The sequence below is a fragment of the Aptenodytes forsteri genome, unplaced genomic scaffold (genome assembly GCF_000699145.1).
Source record: "Aptenodytes forsteri isolate BGI_AS27 unplaced genomic scaffold, ASM69914v1 Scaffold15, whole genome shotgun sequence".
Lineage (NCBI taxonomy): Eukaryota > Metazoa > Chordata > Aves > Sphenisciformes > Spheniscidae > Aptenodytes > Aptenodytes forsteri.
In genome coordinates this window covers 10,439,111-10,463,208 of record NW_008795129.1, presented here as the reverse complement: position 1 = coordinate 10,463,208, position 24,098 = coordinate 10,439,111, and the positions used below count along the sequence as shown (strand labels likewise).

Below are 24,098 nucleotides of genomic sequence, written 5' to 3'. Positions count from 1 at the left end.
TTAGCAGATAGAATTATTTTAATTGTTGTAACAGATTACTGAGAGAAGTGGCGGATGCTGCATGTCTTGATGTCCTCGGATTAAGTCTAGATGTCTGTGTGAAAGGTGGACTCTATTCCAATCAAAGTGATTGAGTTCAAAGCAAGGGATAATTGGGGAAATTTAATGACTTGTGATTAGGGACTACATAATCTAGTGATTCTTTCTGATTTTAAGAGTTCTATGAAACCTTATTGTTCTCTGGATGCAATTTATACAATACTTTTAAAAATGGAAATTTAACCATCCATTTTCTAGCCTGGGAGCAAGACATTTCTTGGCATCCATTACTTGCATTTCAAGCTTTTAAAAGTACTCTTTTCTTTGACTTCATGTCTCACAGCACACCTGAGGGATGCACAAATAGCCTGTCTATGCATATATTGTTGTTGCTAAAGTGCATTCACAGTTCTGTAGTTCTGTCCTGACTCACAGCACTCAGCATTGGAAACAAACATAGGTCCTGGAGATCATCATTTGTTGGATTAAAGTAGACAAAGCCAAAGCTAGCTGACCATAGTATATTCAAGCATTACTCTCTCACTGATATTCTGGTTCAAGATTTTTGTTAAAACAATGTTTTAAAAAACTTAAACACATTAACACTTAATTTTGAACTTTGAACTTCCGAATAAAAAGTCTGTTCTGCACATTTAAGTTACTACAAAGCAAGCTTTTGCCTTACTTTGATCCGTTGGACTGGTAACAATTTCAGATCCTGCACTTCTGTTGCCCAAACATAGCCAAATTTTGCTCAGTTAGTGAGCTGGATAACAAATTCGGGCTTTGCTTACCAGTGTGCTGTCCCCTTATGAAACCCGATTCTGTATTTGACTCTGTGAGCCCAAACTTTCATCTTCTGGACATCACTCACTTAGAAGCAAACCGTTTGTGCCACAACAGTGACACTGCTCAGAATGACACAAACACTGCGATGCACTAATGTAAAGAAAAAATAGATAGTGAAGATGCAAAGACACTGCTTTTTTTAAGTGGAATATAAGAGTTAGGTCAGCAGTATCAGAGAATGTACCTTTGTTCCACATCTTGAGTAATAGCAAATGAAAAAAAAAAAAGCACAATAATCCAGATTTGTGGGGCAGTTAAAGATAAGGACCCATGCTAACTTCATAAAATTACAATTGTTATTATGCTAGTTTATAGCTCATTGTGGTAATTCTTATTAATAACCATGGCTAAATACATATGTGATATCAAATTTCCTTGCATTGTGTTATATAATGAAACATCCTTCCCACACATTGATGGATTTATTTTTTCCTTCACTAATCCTCAGTGAATTTCCAATTCAAGACATCTTTAATGAAACTCTGGGTGTGGTGACTGGGTGTTACATATTTTGATTCTTTTCCTTCAGTTCAATTTAGAGTCTTCATGGTAGAATTTTTCAGCACTGTGTTATTTTTCTCCAAGCGTGTTTGTTAAGCTTTTACTGCATAATAATGTACAAAAATAATACAGGTTGATAATTTAAAGAACTTTTTATGAGTTGCACATTCACAATATTTTTTTTCCTGCTCTTTCCACAGGACATTACCCAAAACTAGTGTTTCACTTTGAACTCAAGAGAAACATCTTGTATTTCATACTAGAGACGTACGTACCATCAATCCTACTGGTCGTGCTCTCCTGGGTATCGTTTTGGATAAGCCAGTCATCAGTTCCAGCCAGAATCTGCATAGGTGAGAAGCTGATAAAGCAAAACAAACCAAGAGTTGGATCATTAAGATGCTTGCTTTATTGCACGTACATGGCATCCATTTCCAAAAGTTGCCAACACTTCTAAGTTTTATGGAATTACTTTTCTGGTTTGCCATCTGCAGTACATCGTGCATATTCCCCTTAAAGCCTTGCTATTCTTTAACTAAGCAAACGCCTTTGAGAGCTACAGGAGACTTGGAGGCAGGGGAGGCTGCTGAAAGCAAAGGACAACTCAGTCATTTTGGAAATAATTTCAACATATTCAAACACATGGCATGCACAGACAGAATTGTGAGGCTTTTGTGAAGGTTAATGATACGTACTAATTAACACATGAATAATAAGAGAATTATAAGAGATTAAATATAATTAATTTCAAATAAAGGAGATTCTGAAAGGGAACGAATGCAAATCAGTTCTGATCAGGCTGCAGGTGGGGTGGGAAAAATACTCCTACTTCTGTAGGAAGGGAAGAAAGAAAGATTTGACATCAAATGAGGCTAGTGGGCAACTGCACTGAGCAAAATGATATCTGACTGTTTTAAAGGGAGCGTTTGCATAGTATTGCAATAATAAGATGTTAATCATAAATATACATTCTATGACACCAAAATCTCTCTCATTTTAATTTCCAGTCTTCTCAGCCTTACAAACAGTTTTCATGAGTGTTTTTAAACATTTAACTTCAGAATCACAAGTTCATTTGAAAGTCTTCTTTCCAAAACATGACACATAAGTGCTGTGGCATACTAGGAGTTCACAGAGCCAGAACAACTGTTTTCTAGCAGGGCCCTTGCAGTAGAGGCCCTCATTGCTATCCGTGTTTTATCAGAACGTATGTTTTTGCATTCCACAGGTGTTACCACAGTCCTTACTATGACAACACTGATGATGGGAGCCAGGACTTCACTCCCAAATGCTAATTGCTTTATTAAGGCAATTGATGTGTACCTCGGTATCTGCTTCAGTTTCATCTTTGGAGCACTGTTAGAGTATGCCGTGGCTCATTTCTGCACCCTGCATCGACTCAGTTCAAAGGAACTTCCAAAGGTATTTTAATTCTTTGATTGTTGTCCTACACAACAGGCTTCAATTATACCTGCTAAAGAGAATGAATTATCTTAGCACTAATGGTAAATGTATTTAAGGAAGTTTCTATTTTAGAATAAGGACTGAAAACAGAATAACCTTGAGAAAAAGAAAAATTATTTGTATACCTGGAATTTTTTGGAAGAGATCAAACAAACTGAAACACCCTTCTATAATGATTCTCTCTTTTGGCATGGACTTTACAGCCATTTATCAAACAATGTGCTAGAGGTATCACAAAAATCATAGGCACTCGTCTCCCCACAATGATATATGCTTATTTACAGTTCAAAAATTAGACTGAGCTCGGTGACTTGATCTTACTGCAATACAGAAAAAAAGAAAAGGTTTTATCACATTCTGTTTATGAAACCTTCTGCACATGCATGGTACATGAGTCAGTTTAGTAGCCGACAGCTTCACGTACTAGGTGTATCAGATCCCTATAGCCTTCCACTTACACCTTCTCTTTCAACAGCTGCAGCTGAAGGTCAGACTGGAATTCACTTTCTGTTCTGCATCATTATTATAGCAGCACTTTTTTGCTGCCCTAATGAGCTTCTCACAACTCTGGAATACTGTAAAATATACTTAAAATAAAAAGGGATCAAATCAACATAGGCATTTTTGAGTCTGGTGGTTATCTTGCTGAAATAATCAGGGCAGGTTCATGAAGAAGTTTTGTCGCATCTTCCATCTCCAGTGTTTAGCACTGCTTTCATAAGCAGTGAAAAAGAAATCACAAGGAAGTTGGAAGCTGATTGTCTTGCAGCTTTTAATTACGGAACTGAATCTAATATGCATGACAGAAAAAAAAATTTTAAGCAGCTTATGAAACTTCTGGATGAACAGGAAAAAAGCAAAACATGGAAAGTGAGAATAACAGAAAAAAAAGCAGGAAAAAGTTTGGTTGAGTGCTGTAGGGATAAATGGCCAGAAGAAGAAAGATTGTTAACTATTTAAGCCAAACTAGAACAGAGCATCACAAATGCCTAAGCAAAGCTCCTCGCTAGGCTCAAGAAACAGGATATTGAGTTCAAGTGGAGAAGCCTAAAAACAATGAAGACCAGCCAAGATGTGGTTTTTTATGCCTAGATAGTTCAACGATTAATATGGGATTTTGGCTGTTTGGATGAGAGATAGGTTCTGTAAATGCACAGGAATATGTTCAAAGCTGTCATTAGATCTAGGTGTGTGGAGAAGGATTGAAAAACGGACACAAAACTGAGCCACCCAGTAGGTTTTAAAAGACAACATCTAATGGGGGAATGTCTGCAAATGGGCAAACACTCATTTTGTATGAGGATTTGAGTGGAAAGCCTGAAAGTAATTTTTCTTGGCAAGGTAGCGTCAGCGACAATTCCCTCTGAGCATATCCGTCTTATGAAGTAAGTGGTTGTCATTTTGCTCATAGAGCAGAAGAAAAAAAAAAAGCTTATTGGAGGTTTGGGCAAGAAAATAAAGTGTTTCAGGGCTTGGATGATTAAGCATCTTTGGATCTGTGAAGGGCACTTATGACTGACCTTGCCTTTGCCTACCTGTGTCAGATTCCCTTTCATTTGGGGCACATGTACTAGTGCTTGCAGGTGGGGCAGAGACATGGGAAGTCGTGGGCTTGAAAGACGTGCATGGAAGTAAGTGGAGGTACAGCTCTAAAATGAGGAAGGAAGAAAGACTTAAGGTGCAGTTCTGTGATGGACTTAATGACTGAAAGGAATGGTCTGTCACTTCAGGCATGTTTCCTGCCTTCTCCTGTGCCTCAGGACTGAGCAAGCCAGTCCCACTCACTTCTCGCCTGCACAAACACAAGCATATAAGGGAAGGGGCAGCTGGTTGGTCCTAGATCAACTCAAGACTCCGTAGACTAAGGAAAATGCCTGTCATGTCCTTTTCCTACTGTAGCCAAGGACAAGCACCGCTTACTGAGCAGGGTGCCATGGAGAGCACACCTGACTTGTGTTTCTCATTTCTCACTGTAAAAAACAAAACATCGCAAGGACAGAAGTAGCAGCTAAAATCTCATGTCACTGTCTAGCAGGTACTTAACAAATTTCTGTGTGAGTATCGTCACCATAAATGTGTGCTCCTCGTTATCATATTCTCTTGTGGACATAGGTTAATTAGAAATCTCACTTCCCAGTTTGTTATTCCCATATGTGAGCTGATACAAAATTTGCACTCAGAATTATGTAAATAAATGTAGGAGGTGCATTGAAAATGTAACCCTCTGCTTTGTATAGGAATTAGTTGCACTGGTTTGCTTTCTGCTTTGCTCTTTAAAGCAGTTGGGTACTGGCATATGATGTTCTTTTGAAGCCCTTGGAGTCTCCAGTTTAGAACATAAACTGGTGAAACAGCTCGTCATATCCACACTCTTGCAGTGTCTCCCATCACGTGAACCGGGACCCACAGAGACAGCTTCAAAGCTAATGGCAACAGCAGAGGAACCACCTGCTGCAAAGAAGGTCAGGCAAAATGTGCCATTCACATCAACTGCATAACAGACTGCCTAAATGGAGAGGTTGCCTCTGCAAAATCCTGGGTTTCTTCTCTTTTAAACAAAGGTGTGAATTGTGCCCTCCTATAAAACAGAGAATTCCTCCTTGGCCTTCATCTGTCTTTCACCTAAACCTCTCCCTTTTGGTCAGAAAGGAGAAAAGTTTGAAAACTGAAAATAAGGTTACAAGGGCAGTGTTCAGCCTACTCAGCATTTCTGTGCAAGCATCGTGCAGTCTTTCTGAACACTGAAGAAGCTCTGGGTGTGCAATGCTCTAGGTTGAAATATTTTTAATCTTGAGCATCTTTATTATTCAATGGAAGTTACAGCTTTCCTCAATTCTGTTGGCTGTTAGATGTCAGCAAACACTTCAGTTAGCATAAACAGCAGCCACAGCAGCACGTGCCATATACAGTGCTTTTCATGTGATGTACAGTACCTTTCCTGGATGCTACCAATTTTGTATCCAAACACAGCCCTTCTTAGTGCCAGCTGCCATTTTCTCATATACAGCTGGAATCCAGAGAAAACTTAGTGTGACATTCAAAATTAGAGCCACAGTTGAACACTTGCAACACAATTTTTTAATATAATGTAAACCAGCTTAATCTTTCATCACATTCAGTTCTTCATAGCATGTTGGAAAAGTCCCTTGATAGTCCCAGTTTATAAGACTATTTTTTTATAAACTACGAGTTGTGGTTCTCCTCTAGATTAGCTTTCTCCTTTTGAAGCAATGTGATACAGCACTTTTGCTGTAAATTTGTCTCTGTTCTGCGAGAGCCCTGCCTTGTAACACTGCAAACAGAATCAAGTACATATGCACCGTGTATGGTATTTTCTGCTTAAGTAATAACTGCCTCTTGGGGAGTAGAAAGGAGTTAAGAACAGCCTAATAAAGCATCAGTCTCCTGCGAATTGTTCACATGCGGTTGTGTGAAAAGAAAAACGGCACGTACACAATGTCCTTTCATGCTCTGCAGTAAAACTAATTCTGTACAAGTTTTAGCTAGCCCTACCTGAGAGACAAATAGACTCTTACACTGAATAATGCCCCAAATCCTGACAGTTTTGAAGTATAGATGTTGTTTTGCTCTTTTTTCCCTTTCTAAAAAATGAGAGCAGTGGAAAAAAGTCAGGACTCTTCCGACAGGTTTCTTTATTTTATTAACTTTGGAAGCACCGGGTGCATTCATTAGGCTGTCGCTCCGCTGCCTTGTTTCAAGTGCCAGGCGCTGCTGACAAAGGCTCCTCTGCCAACCCCAGCGCTTCCCTCAGCTGCCTGAACCTTTTGAAGCAGAAGAGCTAGGTATTTATAACAGAGTTAGGCCCCAAGTAAAACTCCAGGTTTGAGTTTTAGTACTACCCTGGGGATTGTTTAAGGTTCAGACTGGAATTTTATGGATTGATCCTCTTAATGCTTTATAGGCAGATTTTTACCCTGGCCTTTCGTTTCAAAATTCTCACGTACCTGCAGGAGGCTAGGTGGAGGATGAGCAAGGTTTTGCAGTCAGTGTATTTTTAGGATGACACATTGTGTTGAGCTACATTTATCTCTCTCAAATAAAATATACTGGATTTTTTGGCAAATTGAAAATGAAGAGCAGTAATAATCCCTTTTTCTAGCTCCATCTGTTCTGCTTCATTGATTCACAGCAGTCTAAGGACATTGCCCAGACTCCACTTTAATTTTCAAGGACATTACTAATTTTAGATGAAGAAAGACTCAAGAACCGTGCCGTCTACAAGTACCTTGGGCAGAAGAGCAATTCTGCACCGGCATGGAGATCACTCAGGTGGCTTAATGAGCTTTCTTTGACTTTAATAGCTGGGATATTTCTAAATGAGCTTTTTGTGTGGCTACACATAGTGCTGTACATCTTAACTTTTCTAAAGTTTGTCCTTGTCTAATCTTTTTCTTCTCACGATGCAAATGGATAAAGCAAATTGGTCAGAGGAAAGAGATTCTGCATTCTACATTTCACAAATAAATTTTTAGTCTTTTCTTGCTTGTATGCCGTTCACTGATTTGGAAGGTAATAAAATCATCAGGAGAAGATTAAAATTATGTGTACACCTGCCTGAATTAAAATGACCCCTCCTCCAACTATACAAATTCAGGTTTAGTTTAGGTACAAAGTTGGAGCCAATCTTTGTAGGTTGGATCTGCTGGTATCTCTGCAATATCCCAAACCAAACTAAATACCCCAGAACTTTCAAGAAAGTTTGTGTTTAGAGCTGAAGCTGCAGCTGATGTCTAATCCTGTGTCCTCTGAGCCAGTAACAGAAAATCCGCTGACTTCAAAGGGTGAAGATTTCATACATGAACTTCATGGCTCCGAGCCATTTCTAATCAAAGAAACAAAACCCACCAAAAGGCTTATACAACATTCTCCAAAGAGCTATCTTGATGCAGTGAAGCACATAAAAATCTGCTTAACCTTAGCATAATTTTGAACTTAAAGAATGGGTTTCAGGACTTGAAAGAAAGTAGCATGAGCTATTTAGTATTGAATTAGTTGTGTGGCCTGTCCCGCTTTATGATCCTCTTTTTTTGTGCTTTTGTTTGTTTGTTTGTTTTTTTTTAAGTAATTTGATTTTCATCACAAAGCACTGGGAATAGAGTAGCCAACTGCACAGAAGGAAAGTGTCTTGTATTCTGGGGTGCTTGATTTGGGGTGCAACCAGCTTGACTAGCTGGTCTGGCAGCTCCCGCACCTTCTCCATCTCCAGACTGGGGCTTTGCTTTACCCACTTTCTAGACACTGACCTTCACCAGTATTTTCCCTGAGCAGAAGACAGCTTATTGTTGTGCATTTCATGGATTTGCTGCTGTCTTAAGTAAAGCTTAGTGGGCCATATTTGAACAAATCCAGCTTTGCTCAACAGTCCTACGAAAGCTTTTAAAGTAAGATGTTGTTTAAGTCAGTGTTTTTCCTGTAAACGGAGGCTTTGGAAGCTGAAAGGAGCTGTCTGGTGCATGTATGTGCTTGCCCTTGAAATTAAGGCGCGAGCAACAGGAGGACTCGTAAGAAAAATCCTATTATTTACTGTAGCTCTAAAGTAAATAGGCGATGAAACACGCACTTAAGTACCTGCTGTTTTGTTTCCTATCAGGATGAGGATGAAGAGGCTGAAGAAGAGAGGAATGGAGTCCTGGCAGCAGTCACTAACAGTTGCAGTGCCCCTGACAATATGAACAAGATCGATTCAAACAAGAGCAGCAAAACCAGCATCGACGGAAAAAGGGAGAGAAGTAAACGCAGTGGGTGTAGTTCACCAATGTCAGTAATGAAAAGACTTTTCTGTATCTTTGATTGCTTCCATGTTAAAAATCCTTACCACATAGACAACTATGCCAGATTTTCTTTCCCGTTATCATTCATCATAATTAATGTATTTTATTGGGTGTATTATTTGTATTTCTAAATATTTTAATGTGTAAAATTGGTTTAAAGTTTAGAAAGTGGATATGAAAGGACATGCCATCTTCTCAAGAATTTCTACAAAGTTTCTTGTTAACTCACTTTTCCGTTGTTAAATGACTGTCATCCAAAACTGACTTTCCTATTAGCGTGCATGTCCCATATTAAACTATTTATCAAAGGCCAGTAAGACCTTTTTAAATATTTTAATGGTCAACTTTGTAAAATAAGAGTTATGTTACACTTGTTTCTGAACTGCGTTGAATACATTTAAAAATAAAACCAATGAAGTGTTTTCCTGCTATGCTTTCAGTATTCAGTTCCTTTTAGCTTTGTCAATAATGCATAAATTTTCCAGATTATATAAGAAAATGTATAATTGCAGATCAAAGTGGTTTTGCTTCATAGCAAGAAACAGCTTTAAAGGCATGGGCTATCAACACAAACCAAACAATAATTTCCCTACATCTTTAGACAGAATTCCCATAGGCATCAATGGCTTTTCTGAATAAGTGCAGGGCAGAATATAGAAATGGACTGGAGCCAAAAGGTTTAGATCCAGAGAGATGTTTTTCCCAAGTGAGGACATACTTAGGTGTTGGCCAATCCTTAATGGAATACGGCCATTTATCCTGATGTTTGTACTCTGCTCAGTCACAACTGCCTGGGTAACTATTATGCAGAGGAAAAATTTGATGTGCTTAATTTTCAGCTTAGCAAATTCCTCTTGAGTCACTTGCCATTAAAAATTTCACATAAAGATGAAAAAGCTTACTCCTTGAATTGAAAAGAAAACCCTGGATATGCAATAACTCTTGATGAAAAAAGGGAGTTTTACACAGATGAAATTATGACCCACATGAGAGAATGGTTACACTTGATGAAAAACCGTAACAGTCTTTCTGAGTGGTTACTTCACTGACAGATATTACAAAAGTTATTGATATGGCAACCTGTTTCTTATACTGCAGTCTGGAAGTTTAGAAGCACTTACTATTATACCTTTTTCCTGACCATAGTATATGTGTGGGTTGCATATATATGTAGAAATTTGTATGTGTGCTTTTATAGACTGTGTACCTTGACATTTATGATGATCTGACACACTGCACACATAGAAACGCATTTAAAAGCTCCCATAATATTGAGACTCTTTGATACACCTTTCTACCAGTGTGCTGCCTGTGAAGAACACCATTACATGAGAAGAAGGAAAGTGCAAAATACCAGCGTGGGTTAGATTTGCCCCTGCTCACAACTAGATCCATGAAGGTGGTGTAATCATTGCACACCAATAAACAAGTATTAGGTCAATAAAATCCCCTCAGTATTTTTATTTTCTGAACTTGTTGAGTACTGAAAGCTTGTTTCTCTACTGTTCTCAGTAATGCCTCTTGCAAGGCTTATTGAGGCAATGCGACTTCAAGAACAGTCTAGTGGCTTTTGGTTCCTTGTGGCTCTTCTGACATTCATGTAAAAGCAAATGCATTCAAAAAACCAAACCAAGACTGCCTGTGTTAAGGACAAGCCAAGAAAAAGTACGATTTTTTTATTTAACATTCTGGTGTTGCAGATTTAACCTTAAACCCTTTACTCAGGAACAGATTCTATGAGATTTTTTTTCTTGGAAATGAGATGTGGAATTGAACTCTGAGATCTCTTTCCAGTTCTTACTCAAATAAAATTCACAGAAGGCATATGGTAAAGCTCTGTATTTAGTTTCTTAAATTTGAAGTTTACATTAATCCTCAATCTTTTCAAATAGTTCATCCATACGTTGCAAGTTACCTGTTGTGTTAACACTAAATTTGGGATTTACATTTACTACAAGCATAAAGTAAGCATTTAGAGTTTTGTAGCTTCCAATTAACTTGGAGGTAATTCACCTTAAATATTCTTTTAGAAAGCTGTTGAAGGTCTGGACGGATTTATTTACAGTGCATTAACTGATAACAAGATCTGTTTTTCCACTGATGTGCTAATTGTAAGCGGAGTTAGACACTGAAGTCCCCCATGTTTTCATGAAAGAATAGACTGCACAGCCAGATTATTTATTATTCTGCTTTGCATAATACTGCATTAATTACAAATTTTAAGCCCAAAACTTGGTTTGACATGAATTTGTGTAAGTAGATGTTCCCGCCAGGAGCCAGAGGAGCAGATTTTCAGGGCGGTGTATGAAGAATGAAGAACAGCATTTAAATTATCCCATTCAAACATACAAAACTGTCCCCAGAAACTATCTAATTCCTTGGAGTTAGCTGGAAAGGCTCTTCTAAGTAAGTCGCATTCACGGACAATGCATTGAAGGCTACAACTCAGAGGTAAATTAGAGATGGAGAAGTCTCTTTTAGAGGTAAAAACAGGGGCCAAAGTTGAGGCTGAGGCACTCAAAGCTAGTCTCGGCAATGAAAATGGCTTTTTTTTCACCCCTGGTGAAAAGTAAAGGGGAAAGACCTAGGATTTGCCGCAATCATTTTCTGGTTGATAGTTGCCTTCTCTTTCTTTTGCTTACTTTTATTTTAATGTTTTCTAATCAGGGACCTTCTCTGACTCTGTATTCAGAAACATCCTGTTGTATTTTGAGGCCACTTGAGGCCTAGGGACAACTAGGGCCACGAGGTAGGTGAAGGGGGTAGTGGCGCGAACTGATGATGCATCTTCATGTAATTCACTTTGCTGTTAGCAGGAGGTGCGCGACTTTTGATGTATCTGAAGGCAGCAGCCAGCCCAAGGAATAAATTTCCTTCCTCTATGGAATACCTGCAAGCCTGGTCTTTTGGTTTAGCAGCCATCTCACAGGTGTCTAAGCATTGTGCAGACTAGAAAAACATCTCTGACCTTAATAAGCTCTTTGGTATTATTTTCTTTCCTAATGGAAAAGTAAATCTATTATGAAAATAAAATCCTTTGCTAAGTTATTTCTTTAAATATAATAATAAAAATTTTTTGGAGATTTTAGATATTTGAAGGTGTTAATCCTTGCTACCTTTCCACTTTGGCAAGTCTCTGGTGTGTTTCTCTGATTCAGCTATGTCGTAGGTAAGTATCTCATGCAGCCTGCTTACTGAGATGCTAGTTGGGATGTTTTGAGAGTATTTGAAATATTCCACCTAAATCAAAAGGGAAATACTAAGAAAGATGACATTTTAGAACAGGCATTCATTAGCTCTCTCATAAACTAAGAAGGCATTTCAAATGAATATCAGAATATTTATTTTAAAACATAAACAACTGAATACCCCATCTGAATACTCCAGTCAACACATATGGCAAGCGTAAGATAAGGACATCCATCTGTTGATCTAAGCACCCATTTTCAGCGCAGTGGCCTTCTTTATTATCGGTGCAGCAGTAACTTAAATAGCTCCGTTTCCTTCCTTGCAAGTCTCTTCATTGTTTGTGCTAATTGTTTTAAGAGAACTGTTATGTCTTTTGGCATGGGAGAATATATTTTAAAAAATGATGCCCCACATTGTCGCCCTGCAATTCAAAAAGAAATTCCCAAAAAGATTAGAGATTAAAGAAAACCTACGTAACAGTGAAGCTGATGACAGCAGAAGGAACAGGAAGACGTAAGCCTTCGGCTTCCCGCTAACAGCTCTTGCCAGCGGCGTGCTGCGGCTGAGCGCCTAAAGCACCCCTGCGGGTGCGATCCGAACTGGCGCTGCTGGTACAGTTCACGCCATGCAGCAGTAGATGGAGCTAATTAACTGCTCTTCACGGTCGAATGAGCAAATGCAAATGGCAAACGCTAGTTAAGGAGGACTCTAGGGAAAAGCTATTGCAAGCTGACAGTCGTACTGTGGTAACTAGGTCATGTTTGTAGTGACAGATTAATTAAAATCAGATAAAACAGCGTTGTCAGGTGGACTGTTGAGGACTTCGGCTTTTCACACTAAAGTTCAGGCTTCTCAAACCCAGATGGTTGTTTCCATCATTTTAGCCACTGAAACCGTTAACATATCCTGCCAGTCTGCAAAGTAACTTCATGACCACAATACCTTGTGTTTTAAGCCTGAATTTTCTATCCTTATGTCAAGCTTTTCCTCCTGCAGGTTATAATGTTTCAAATCAAAGTATTACAGCATCTCAATATTTCAAGGCAGGCAGAATAGTGCCTGTACCAACAGTTTTCCTATACATATTTATGAATCCTAAATAAATGTTCCCAGGTAATTCACTGGCACACTGCTAACAGTTGACGCAAGGATCAAATCAATTTTAAAAGCCACTTCAAATCTTTTGGAAAAGTTTCCCTTGAAATAGGGTTTGTTGAAATGGTGGGAAACAGCCCTGGGAGTCTCCTGGGCTGATTAAACAGGTTGCTGCAAGAACAAGCTATCTCAGCCTGAGAGCTGAAGACTGGAGTGGATTCTGCTTACTGTAGAGAAGTGGGTGCTTGACAGTGCTTAAAGCAGATAAGCTTGATATGATTTCAAAGTCTGTAATGGATTTGCCATTACTTGTTATATAACTTTATAATTAAAACCAGGGGTCCACTTCAATAATAGTGCCAAATTCAGCTTTTCATCAGTTTCCATCTGGAGACATCTTTCTTCCCCAGTCCCGTCTGACAGTCAAACTTTCCATCCTCAGAAAGAGAAGGGTAAGGGGGCATTTGGGGGCATTTTAGTCTCTTGATGTGAGTTTACTCATATAATTTGAGTTCTGGGTTTCTTTCCAAACTGGAATGGACCCTATTTTCCCATTCCAGATCAAACACAGCCAAAACTTCAGAAGACAAAAGACCCCATAAGATTTTAGCACCATCACATGTGCTCACAAACCATAACCCTGATTCATTTTCAAACTCTGCTCTGAATTTAAATTTAATCCAGATTTAACCACTGGGTAAGTTCATCTGTATTAATGCACGAACAGCTGCACCACTGTTGCTTCCCTTGCTATATCAGGTAACTTTTGGAACCTAGACAGTAAAAAGATTTGATACCAGGGTTATTTGATTTCTCGGAAAGGAGAGGAATGGAATTTTTCTGCTTTAAAGGCAGGTCAGGAATGGATCCAGAATAGCATCTCTCACAGCACTGGCTCTAGCTGGGGCTTGGCTGCTTTGGAAGCAGAACAAGCTGGCAAAGTTAGAAAAGAATTAACATGAGAGTATAAAATGGATTTCAAACCTGAATTACATATTGACATTCTCAGCTTGTATCCCCCTGGCCCTCATGCTGAGGTTAATGATGTTGCTACAAACAACATTCATTGCATCTCAGAAACAGTAACAAACTTGTGAAATTTGCCAGCATGGGGAAAGCTAGCATTGCACCCACTGATATATTCTTGAAAGATGCAGGAGAAGGGATTGTCTCCTCCTTTTGTATGTCCCAGTTTCTTTAGGAGCCAGTTCATTTCAGTCCACTTCCAGTTTTGGTTTATCGAGCACCTGCATTGGATCAGTGCCATGACAAGGTGAACAAGAATCACATTAGTCGCTTCTAAGGGAACCATCTGTTCAATTATATGCATTTAAATGCTAGTCCAGTAGACTCATATGCTGAACTATGTTATGCACGTAGCTAGTTCAGCCCTAATCAAAGTGCTTTCCTTTCACAGCAATATGTTTCTGATGAATACAACTGTCCTTTTCTGTGGTATTTTCCATCCTTGTGAAGAAAAGAAGACCTACAGGAAAAGCTTCTACCCTACTCTATCAGTGTATGAGTTGGCCATAGGGATCTGATCCAACCCTTGCTGTAGTTTTATAAGGCTTGCCTTGACAACCCTTTGGTGCATTTCTGAGAACAGAACTGACAGTCTTGACCTCTCAAAATGGCGCAATCTTCAAAATAATAATATAGCAGATTAAGGTCTGAAGAAATTTTGTAAGTAGCAAAATATAAATTGAACCTTGTTCTCAACCTCTTTCCCAGAAAGATGAATAAGAGATTGAGCATCATTTTATCATCTTTCCCTACCATTCTTTACCATCTTTGTATAAGTGTTGTGCTTAAGTATCATTCCTAGTACTTTTTGAGGTTCTTTCATAATGAAAGATTCAGAGATCTTTGTCATTTTTTTTCTTCAAAAGAAAAAAATAAAGTATGATGTGCAAATAACTAAAGACTTTGAAGTCTGAGGCTTCCTATGCCCCAGGAAAATTTTAATTCTACTGAACAGCCTTTTCATGAGCTGCTGGTCCACATTTTGTGAAGCCTGATAGTAAGAACGGTAACTCTGGAGATTTCCATACATTTCCATAGAGGATCCCATATGGATGCCAACTACACGGCTGACCCTGCACCATTTCAAACCACATATGCTGACAGATGCTAGGGTCTTATTTCAGGTGGAACAAATGACCAGACTCAAAATGCAAACTCCTTGTTCTACGACTGTCTTTTCCAGCACATTCCAGCTGCTGGGTAAAGCCTTGCTAAAGTTTTGGAAAATGAGGTGATACGGCAGCTGGAATGGCAAAGATTTTTTGTGGTTGATCAGTCCCACTATGCACCTCCAACCAAATATACTATAAGAGCCCAAAAGGAAGAAGAGCCAATTCCTTTATTTCTACCCTAATATCCTAAAATCCTAATTTCTAACTTACTACTTCTGGGCCAATAATTTCAAAGTTGCATTTGCCTTGGCTTGCCACACATTACCTTAAAAGTCTTTGGACAGTATCTGAACCGTCGTTTCTATAACCCAGTCGTAGGTTACCTTTTCTGTAAGCAAGTGCACGTAATGGCCTGAGTTGGGTTTCTCCCTGTCAGATTACTTGAATTACCATGCGGCTCTTCGCCAGCAGAATCAAAAACTGTTTCTGTATCTTTTGCATCTCTGCATATGCCTGTATTCTAGCTCTAGCATTTCCCTTCCCAGAAGACTCTACATTGTTCTGTGACAATGTCAGGTCTCCAGATGCACTGCCATGCTGTACTAAACATGACAGAGGGACAAGCCAAAATCATCAATTTTAATGATATTTCAGCATCATCCTGGTCCTGTGTCATTCCTGTGTACACTGCAAGCCATCAATCTATGTTTGTCTAAAATGGTTCGTGCCAGAACCTTAAATGTAGAGAGGTCTGAAGAGGCTAATTTATTACATTTGGACAAGGACAAGCCTCATCTGGCAATCCAGTGTGGCTGAGGGCATCTGGTGAATAGTGCATCCACTTTCTCAGATCCAAATTGCTCTGTTAGTTTTCATGACCCTCTTATCTCTGTGCTGTCTCTGTCTGCCCTGGTTTCCTTCTCACATAATAGGATTGTGCCTGTATCTTCCAATTTCATTTCTATTGGCTTTCAATGTGCACGATGCTGAGAGTGCATGCTGGTACGTCAGCCTCTCTTGCTGAGAGGTGGGATCACTCACCCCAAAATGTACTGCCTCATCTGCAGTGTGGGAGACTCTTTATTGGCCATGGCTGCTGGCTCCTCTTCTCTCTTTGGGTTTCATTTCTGATTGGAATCACTACCTACACCAAAGGGAACCTCTAACCACAGCTCTGCCAATCAAGGGCTCTAACAAAAAGCTTCAGAGACTTAAGTAGATGGGGTGAAGAGTGTATTAGGTTAGATGTATCAATATATCTGTCCATTAGTTCATGCTACCTAGTTTTTTGAACCCATTGTTGTATTTTTACCAGATATGATAAAGGAATAGAAATCTCAGAGATAGGATGTTCCTACAAGTTTTATGAAAATAGATGTCCAGGTCAGAGAGACATCTGACTGCTACCCACTGAGAAAAACACTACAGCGTGAGCTTGAGCCTTTTCAAATCCTAGAGAATACACACTAAAGAGAGCACTGCCTCAAATGCAGAACAAGCTTCAGTCACAATTTACATCTTCCAGACATGAGAGTCAATCAACATCGAAACACAAATCTGGAGAAAATCAGGCTTCATTAGCTCTAATATTCATGAGCTACTTCTCTTCTCTGGTTCTCAGAGACTGAAAGTGAGGTAGAAGGGCAGAGGCACTGCTCTCTTTGCTTTTTTCCTGAATTACAGCGGGAGTTAGAATTTATGTCTTCAGCTTGGCCTGTGCGAGAACACCGTACAAATGATGCTGCTATAGCTATGGAAAAATATTTATGTACCTAATCTTCCTCTTGCTCTCATTCTCCCCCCACCCTTTCCTCCTTCTTTCATCTTTGTAAATACACTCCAGCATTTTTTTCAGCTGAATTTAAATCTCTCTCTTGGTGACATGCGCTAAATAAAAAATCAGCCTGCCTCCTTCACCTCTGGCCCTGGATGGCCTCATGGAAATCAAACTGCAACATACAAAGGGAAAGAAATACTGAAAGAAATGTCTTCACCTTTGTAAAAAAGAACAACTAAAGTAAAAATGTTGGCTTGTAGCTGAAACAAATTTATTGTATTAATCTCCCAAGCAGATTATGTATTTGTAATCCTGACTAAAGAGCAGGTCACTGGAATTTTACAACATATGCAGAAGTGATTTTATCTAGAACTTGAAAAACAAAATAATGATCAGAAGAGGGTGCTCTCAGCTCATGCTGTTTTGGTTTTGTTTTGAACGTTTTGGTGGGAGTCTGCAGAATTTTGTTCTCTCTTTGTTGGGATTAATAAAATGTCTTTTTGTAAAATATTTTCTGGGATTTTTCACCAAATAGATTGCCCTTCATACTGCACCATGTGTAAAATATAGGCCCAAGTCTTTGATTCTAGACTTTTCTGTATGCTTTAGAAGGCTTTCTGTAATATTAAGTCATTCCACAATGAACTTGCTCTGTTTGGGCTCACGCTATTTTCTATGTCATGTTCATATTCTCATGCAGTCACACTCTGGTGACATTAATATTTACTGGAACTGAATTCCTAGGACTCATGACTGAGTGCTATGGAAAACTTAAAAAATTGCAAGAGCAGCAATTCATTCCAATAACACTTGCATTTTTATCCAGGCATGACAAAGAAACAGTAACATATAACTTCAGTGATCAATTTCCAATTATTGAAATATCCCACATATCTAAGTATTCACAAACGATTAATTGATCCTTAGAGAATAATTTAATGAAAACTTAGTGCTGCCAATAATGATTTTTTTAGCAAAGCATTTGAGCACAGGGTTCACTTCAGGGAGTGTGGTACATCACAAAATACCTGACATTTGATAAGTTTTATTAAAGCAGTGTTGATGTCAAGGATAAAAATAAGCCTTTTAAAAGTTGGTTGATATATGTGTGCAGTTTCTTCATTTTTTGGAGGGCCAGTCTTTTGAGGTGATGAAATTTTGCCGTGCACACAGCACTAGAACACAGGAATAAGTCATGGCTATAATACTAGACGTTTGCAGACTCAGTTTTCTTGTCTGAAGTGGTGTAGCAGAAGGTAAATTCAGGCGGAAGGAAGGCAACCCTCTTCTAGTCGGTGCAATGCAGCATTTAGCTCTGGTCCAGCCTGCTCATGGAAGAGACCTCCGTGACTCTGATTCCCCACCATTTCACTTTTTCTAGCAATACTTACATTTATATAAAGTACCGTGTAGCCATCCTTTACAGGCACATACAAAAACTGCCTGGAGGGGGAGGCTCACGCTTCTTGTATACAACAGCAGTGACTGAAATGCATCGTAAAAGGAGTCTCACTCTCTGTGTGTATATACATCGATATATGTCTATACATATATCCGTACAAATGTTTCTTGAAAAAGCATGATTTTGCGGGTTGGTTCTTTCTGCACTTAAGAGACTGCCTTTCAATTATGTGCATCAACGGTCAGGTCAAAAATCAAACCAAGTAATAAACAGAGCTCCTGCAGGTCCATGTGCAGAGAGGAGCTACTCGTCAGAGTGGCCTTTTGGGAAAGAGTTAAGAGAGCAAGCAGAGAAAAAATAGAGTCCCTGCCTCACTGAGTCTGTCTACATTTGTGGGAAAATGGCTGATGTTTGCAGGACTCTGATTAAGGAAAACCTGTCTTCCATCATTTTATGCTTTCATTGTTTTTCAGAAGAAAGGGAAGAAATGAAAGTGAGAAAACACAGAAACAAGACCAGTTTTCTTATGAAATGCTTATCTGAAAGCACCGTATTACAAGGAGGTAACCTGTCACTGCTGTTCTAACGATTTCCATCCAAGTTCCTGCTGTTCCTGCACTCCTCAACATGACAGGTTAAAAATGAAGGAACCGTGTAGCTGGGCAGCACTGTCCCAACTGGCAGGAGAGAAGCTCATTTCTGGTCTCACATGGGTTAGTGTAAAGTGGGACCCAAAGGCATATCAGAGAATAAAACATATGAATTATTGGATGTTCACTACATATTGAAGAAGGGATGTCAAAGACCATAGGTCACCCTTGTAGCTGCTTAGGCTGGGAGGGTGTCTGAAGGGTCAGCAATGAGGGTGCATTAAAAAGTCATAGGAAAAAGCAGGAACTGGGCTGCCGGGTCAGCAATAAGCTAGCACAGATACAAAGGCAATACATACCCTCTAATCACACCGACTGTGAAAGAGACACTAGAATGTGGAAAGCAATTGCAGAGGGATGTTCACAAAATCATAGCTGACCTCTCTGAGACTTGGACAGGGAGAATAGATATTAGTGATCTGCACTGCAGCTAAACCACTGCATTGCAGACAGGAGAACTGAGTTTTGCCCTTAAGATCTAGCAAGTATTACAAATACGAACGTGTGTATAGCACGACCCGAGAGCTGGTAACACACTGCTTCCATTGCTGCCTAGCAAATTCAGTCAGATTCAGCTAAAGGATTATAATGATGTTAGCAACAATCACCCAGTTTCTAAATGCCTGGAAGTAAACTAGCAGAGGTGTAATGAGAGCCCCATAAGATGACATTTTGGAAAATATCAATCATCTATTTCACCTATTTCCAAGATAAGTTTCGACCCAAAATGGGGCTACTGTAGTAAAGAAGGGGAAGACAATCCCGTCCCAGAAAATGACAATTTCCCTGTCTGATTTCCTTTGCATTTGATGAGATGTAGGCTGAATAAAAGAAGAGTCTGAAGGTTTGATTTTCGATAGATTTTACTTCCCACTGACAAACCAGCATAAGGAGCACTGTAGCCTCACAAAGCACTGGATTGAGATTTTTGGAGACTTTAGTACTAGTCCCTGCTCTGTTGGTGTCCTTTTCAGCTGGAACGTCCCCCACTTATGCGTGGAAGTTACTAACCTTTCATGTAAAAGTCCTTGGTCTAATAATGCAAACTGCTATCAGCAGCTATGTTACTCTTACAATAAAAGAACAGATTTTCTAGTAGGACTTTGGGCACCCTAGTCTTCTGGACTCGGGGGAAGGATGGAGCACCCGACCCTTGGGGTATCTTTGAGTCCTCATTTCTTTGACTCTATGATGACCTTTATTATCAGGGCAAGTGAAGGCACAAAGATATGTCAAAAGTCATATGGTGAAGATATCTATTTGGATTTGAAATATTTCTCAATAGAAAACAGTGTCAATACAAAGCAGACAGACTCAGTTGATCATTATAAGCTCTGAATCACAGCTTTTTGGATGTGGAAGGCCAAAAAACGTGAGTATATTACATAAAACAATTAGCTGCAAACTATTTTGCAATAAAAAACTACCTTGTATTTAAGGCAAATTTAAATAAAATGTCTCATATAACTCTGTGTAGTTTTTCTAGTTCAGTGGAAAAAGATAACTGCTTTTCACAAGAGGTCATCTTAGCATTTTCTCTGTTTGATGCCTCAGCCTGCAAAGAACGAGCTGAGTTATTCCACTACTGAAAATATCTAAGGACAATGGGCTATTTTTTATAGGTCACAACAAAGAATTTATATTCAATATTTCTGCCTTGTTTTGTCTCTACCTCCACCAGCACTTTCAGAGCTAGCAAATGAGCTGCGAATAGCTGCTCCTCTGGCCCCAATATCTGAGGGAGCAGCAAGCTGTAAATTGCCATGGCTGTGCATATTCTTAAACATTCACATTTGTTGCTTGTACTCTTCTTTTCACTGCCCCTGAAAACCTGACCTGATTATATGTACAAGTGTAGATCTCTATTTATTGCCTATTGCTATTCAGCTAATGATTTAACCTCACATAATTTTTGTGTAGCTTTTATTGTTCACTACTAAATATTTTACTGTTCATAAAGATCCATGGTCTGAAAGCTGTTACTAAGCTGATTTACCTACATCGATTGGCAATGGTTTTACATAAAAAAAGATGACCACTATATTTATTTCATGGATCCAACCTTTGGATCAATTCTTAATCACCCACTTTTGAGTGACTACCACTTTACTACAGGCAGCATATCAGCAGAATAGCTGGAAAGTATCCTGCTCCTTTGAACAGCCATCATGAGTGCTTACCAGCAGGATTTTGGACCTCTAAGGAAAATACAAACTGGAGAAATCCTTGAAAAGACTTCAGAATATAATATGTATTTGAAAAATCAGCATGGATTTCTACAATAAAACTTAATTAAAGAATATATGACTGATCCTGCACCCTTTGCTCCTTGTTGGTAAATTATGTGGGGATCCACCTCAGATTTTTTAAAGGGAAGAAAATGAAACTTTAAAAGCAGCAGCAGTTGGGTTTTGATTTAAAACAGGCATTTGTACAAGTTGATTTTCTTTTCTCCAACAACAACAAAAAATACAATGAATATTTTATAGTTAAAATTCATTTATGTATAAAGAACCACAAAGTTATTTCCTCATTGCAATGACTATAATTGTATTGCTTCAGATAACCCACAGACATCTCTATAGGACAGAGAACTATTCAGTACCATGTGAATTCAATCCTTTTCAGAATTATCACAGCTGGCGGGTAGGGAATAAATGACCGAATGAAGGTTTGCAAAATCCTGCCCTATACTGACACAGCAATTTCAGCTATTCATGGGCTTGTTTTGGGAATCTCTTCATCAAGTAAGATATTTGATCTGTAAAGACTTTTCCACAGTCCTGTTTTTAACAATACATATGTTCTTCTTTTTTCACTTTGGAGATCTGTTTAAGGTCTATGTCTTTAACACCGACTTTCCAAAGACTTAAAAACCCCTACGTGATGTTCTCTCAGAGAGAACTGAGTCTATTGTCAGGTGAAAGAAGTAAAATGCTAACTTGTTTTAGTTTACTAGTAAAACCAGTATCTAATACCGATAATGCCTCTGGAAGTAGAGACTTAGGATTTAAAGGGGCTAAAAATAAGAGATTCAGCTGTTATCACTGTTGAAGACCTACAAAATTAAGATGTAGTGATTGAGCCATACTTAATCTTTGCACAAACAGCAAAAAGGCTTTTCTTTGAACATCTGTGTATCAGCTTGCAGTCTACAATTCCTTCCTCTTCCTTTCCTCTACCCTGATATATGAGTTGCATATAAGTTGGATGCTTCTGAAAATGAACCATTAGAATAATGAGGATAGACAGAGAAGGATAACACTTCCCCCTCCCCATCAATGGAAACACTCTAATCGGTTGTAATCAGGTGTGAAGCAGGACCTGAAACCTTCTAGCTAACATCTAAGAAAAGGTCTGTGGAAAGATATTGAAGGGATACCTGCGGTGTGTGACTGAGTTGCGCACTCCCTTGCTTTCCTTGAAACTTTGCCTAGCTGGATAAAGCAAAGCAGCAGCATTCATAGCACAGAATGAAGAGATTAAGAAATGTTGGGCCAAGATATATACATAAAAACAATACTTTAGGAACAATACTTTAGAAAGGGGAAAAACATACCTGAACTTTTAGATGGGATAACTGTATTGTATTTATCTGTGTTGCAGCATTTTATGCTACTTCTCTGGCAGACAACCTGCAACTCTGTGAGTCTTGGGGAAAGGCTGACAGAAAGATGATGCTGTGGGGATTTCAATCTTACTGATTTATAATCTTGGTTATGCTGCTTGGTTAGTGGATTGTGCATTATTTCTTCCAAATGACAAGCTGCAGAAGCAGGTAATATTTTTCTTTGAATTTCGATATTGATTTGGAATGCATGATGGTTTAATATTTTGTTGTTGTTAATGATTTAATTGACAGTATTAAAAAACAAAAAAACCCCCTACCAACAACAAAACACCAGGGACTGTATGCGATTGATCCTATTTAGTAGGTGCCAGTTTGGAGAGATATGCCTGCTATGCTGCAGCTAGCTTGTTAGTCAGGAAAAGTGCTGCACTAGTCAACTAGCCCAGTCAACTAGGACAGATGTTTCCCAAGAATGCTACCTCTGTCTCTCTCTGTGCTGGTGTCCAGATTGCAAACAGTCCTGACAGGGACAAGCAGTGCTGCATTATCCTTTGCTATGCAGAGGTGGATGTGAATTTAATTTGGGGTTTTCTTACACTGACAAGCATAAATTAAAATGTCCTTTTCTCAGGAAAGAAAGTAGTGTTGTTTTGCAATTATACCCATAAACTACTTTCTTATCTTCATTCTCTGGGTATTTCTTGTTTCTGAAGATGGCATCATATGCTCAGTTGTCCCTTGCACCTGAGGCCAGGTTGGTGCCGCAGAGTGGGTAAGGATTGTTTGGATTGACGCAGCTGCTTGGTGCCCTTCTGTCAATGAAGGACCTGTGTAGCAGAGATTCGTTGTACTAAATCTTAGCTATGCATTCCCCTTCCCTCCATCCCTGCTGTGCCATATGAGGCACAGGATATGCTTCCTCCAACACTTCATGAATGAAGTTTCCAAATACCAATGAGCTAATAAAGGTAAGAATTTAATTCTTTTTTGTTCTGTCACTGGGTGCAGGAATCATCTCTTTTTTTGGATGGGGAGAAGGGGTAAGATGCCCAGCAGGTTACATAGGGAACTGAGGAGTTGAGGAAGAGAAGGGGTGGATTTGCAGCAAAGTCTGCCTAAGGAAGGGTTTGGACCACTGATATATGTCACTGTTCTTATGTGCTTGTGTGTATGTATTTGGTATATACTGAGATAAGCACCTACATCTTTGCAACCCATCTTGGTGTTAATGATACGACCATTCCTATAGGGTGTTCACTGTATTCTACTTAAATAATCTTCTAACGTAAATAACTTGGTGTATTTACTGAGCCAATATAGATCATCCTCTTTACTGAAAACCACTGAGTTCAATAACATCCAGAAAAATGTCAATAGTCTTGCTTATTATATCACAACCTTTTCAAATATTGCTTCTCATACAAGTCATTTAAAAGTTAGTCACAGGACACGTGGTAAATAGTAATGTAAAGAAAAATACATCTGATTATGTCTAGATCCATGTTATTTGCAGACCAAGTGCCCGACTGAATTTCCAATGGAGGTAATGAAAATCTTCATCAGACTCTCAAGCCTCCAAGCAAATGAACCCTTGTGGAAGGAGTACGTTAATGTGAATGAGCAAGCTCTTG

At 39.0% G+C, this 24,098-nt stretch overlaps 1 protein-coding gene across 1 annotated transcript in view; it reads left to right on the top strand.

The window, feature by feature from the left end:
• LOC103897677 (gamma-aminobutyric acid receptor subunit pi) overlaps positions 1-8,776 on the top strand; it is a 79,519-nt gene extending 70,743 nt beyond the window's left edge. Inside the window, 3 exon segments of the mRNA XM_009277788.2 lie at positions 1,590-1,742; positions 2,618-2,811; positions 8,465-8,776. Of these exon segments, the coding sequence (XP_009276063.2) occupies positions 1,590-1,742; positions 2,618-2,811; positions 8,465-8,776 (659 nt within the window).
• Positions 8,777-24,098: the final 15,322 nt, after the last annotated feature.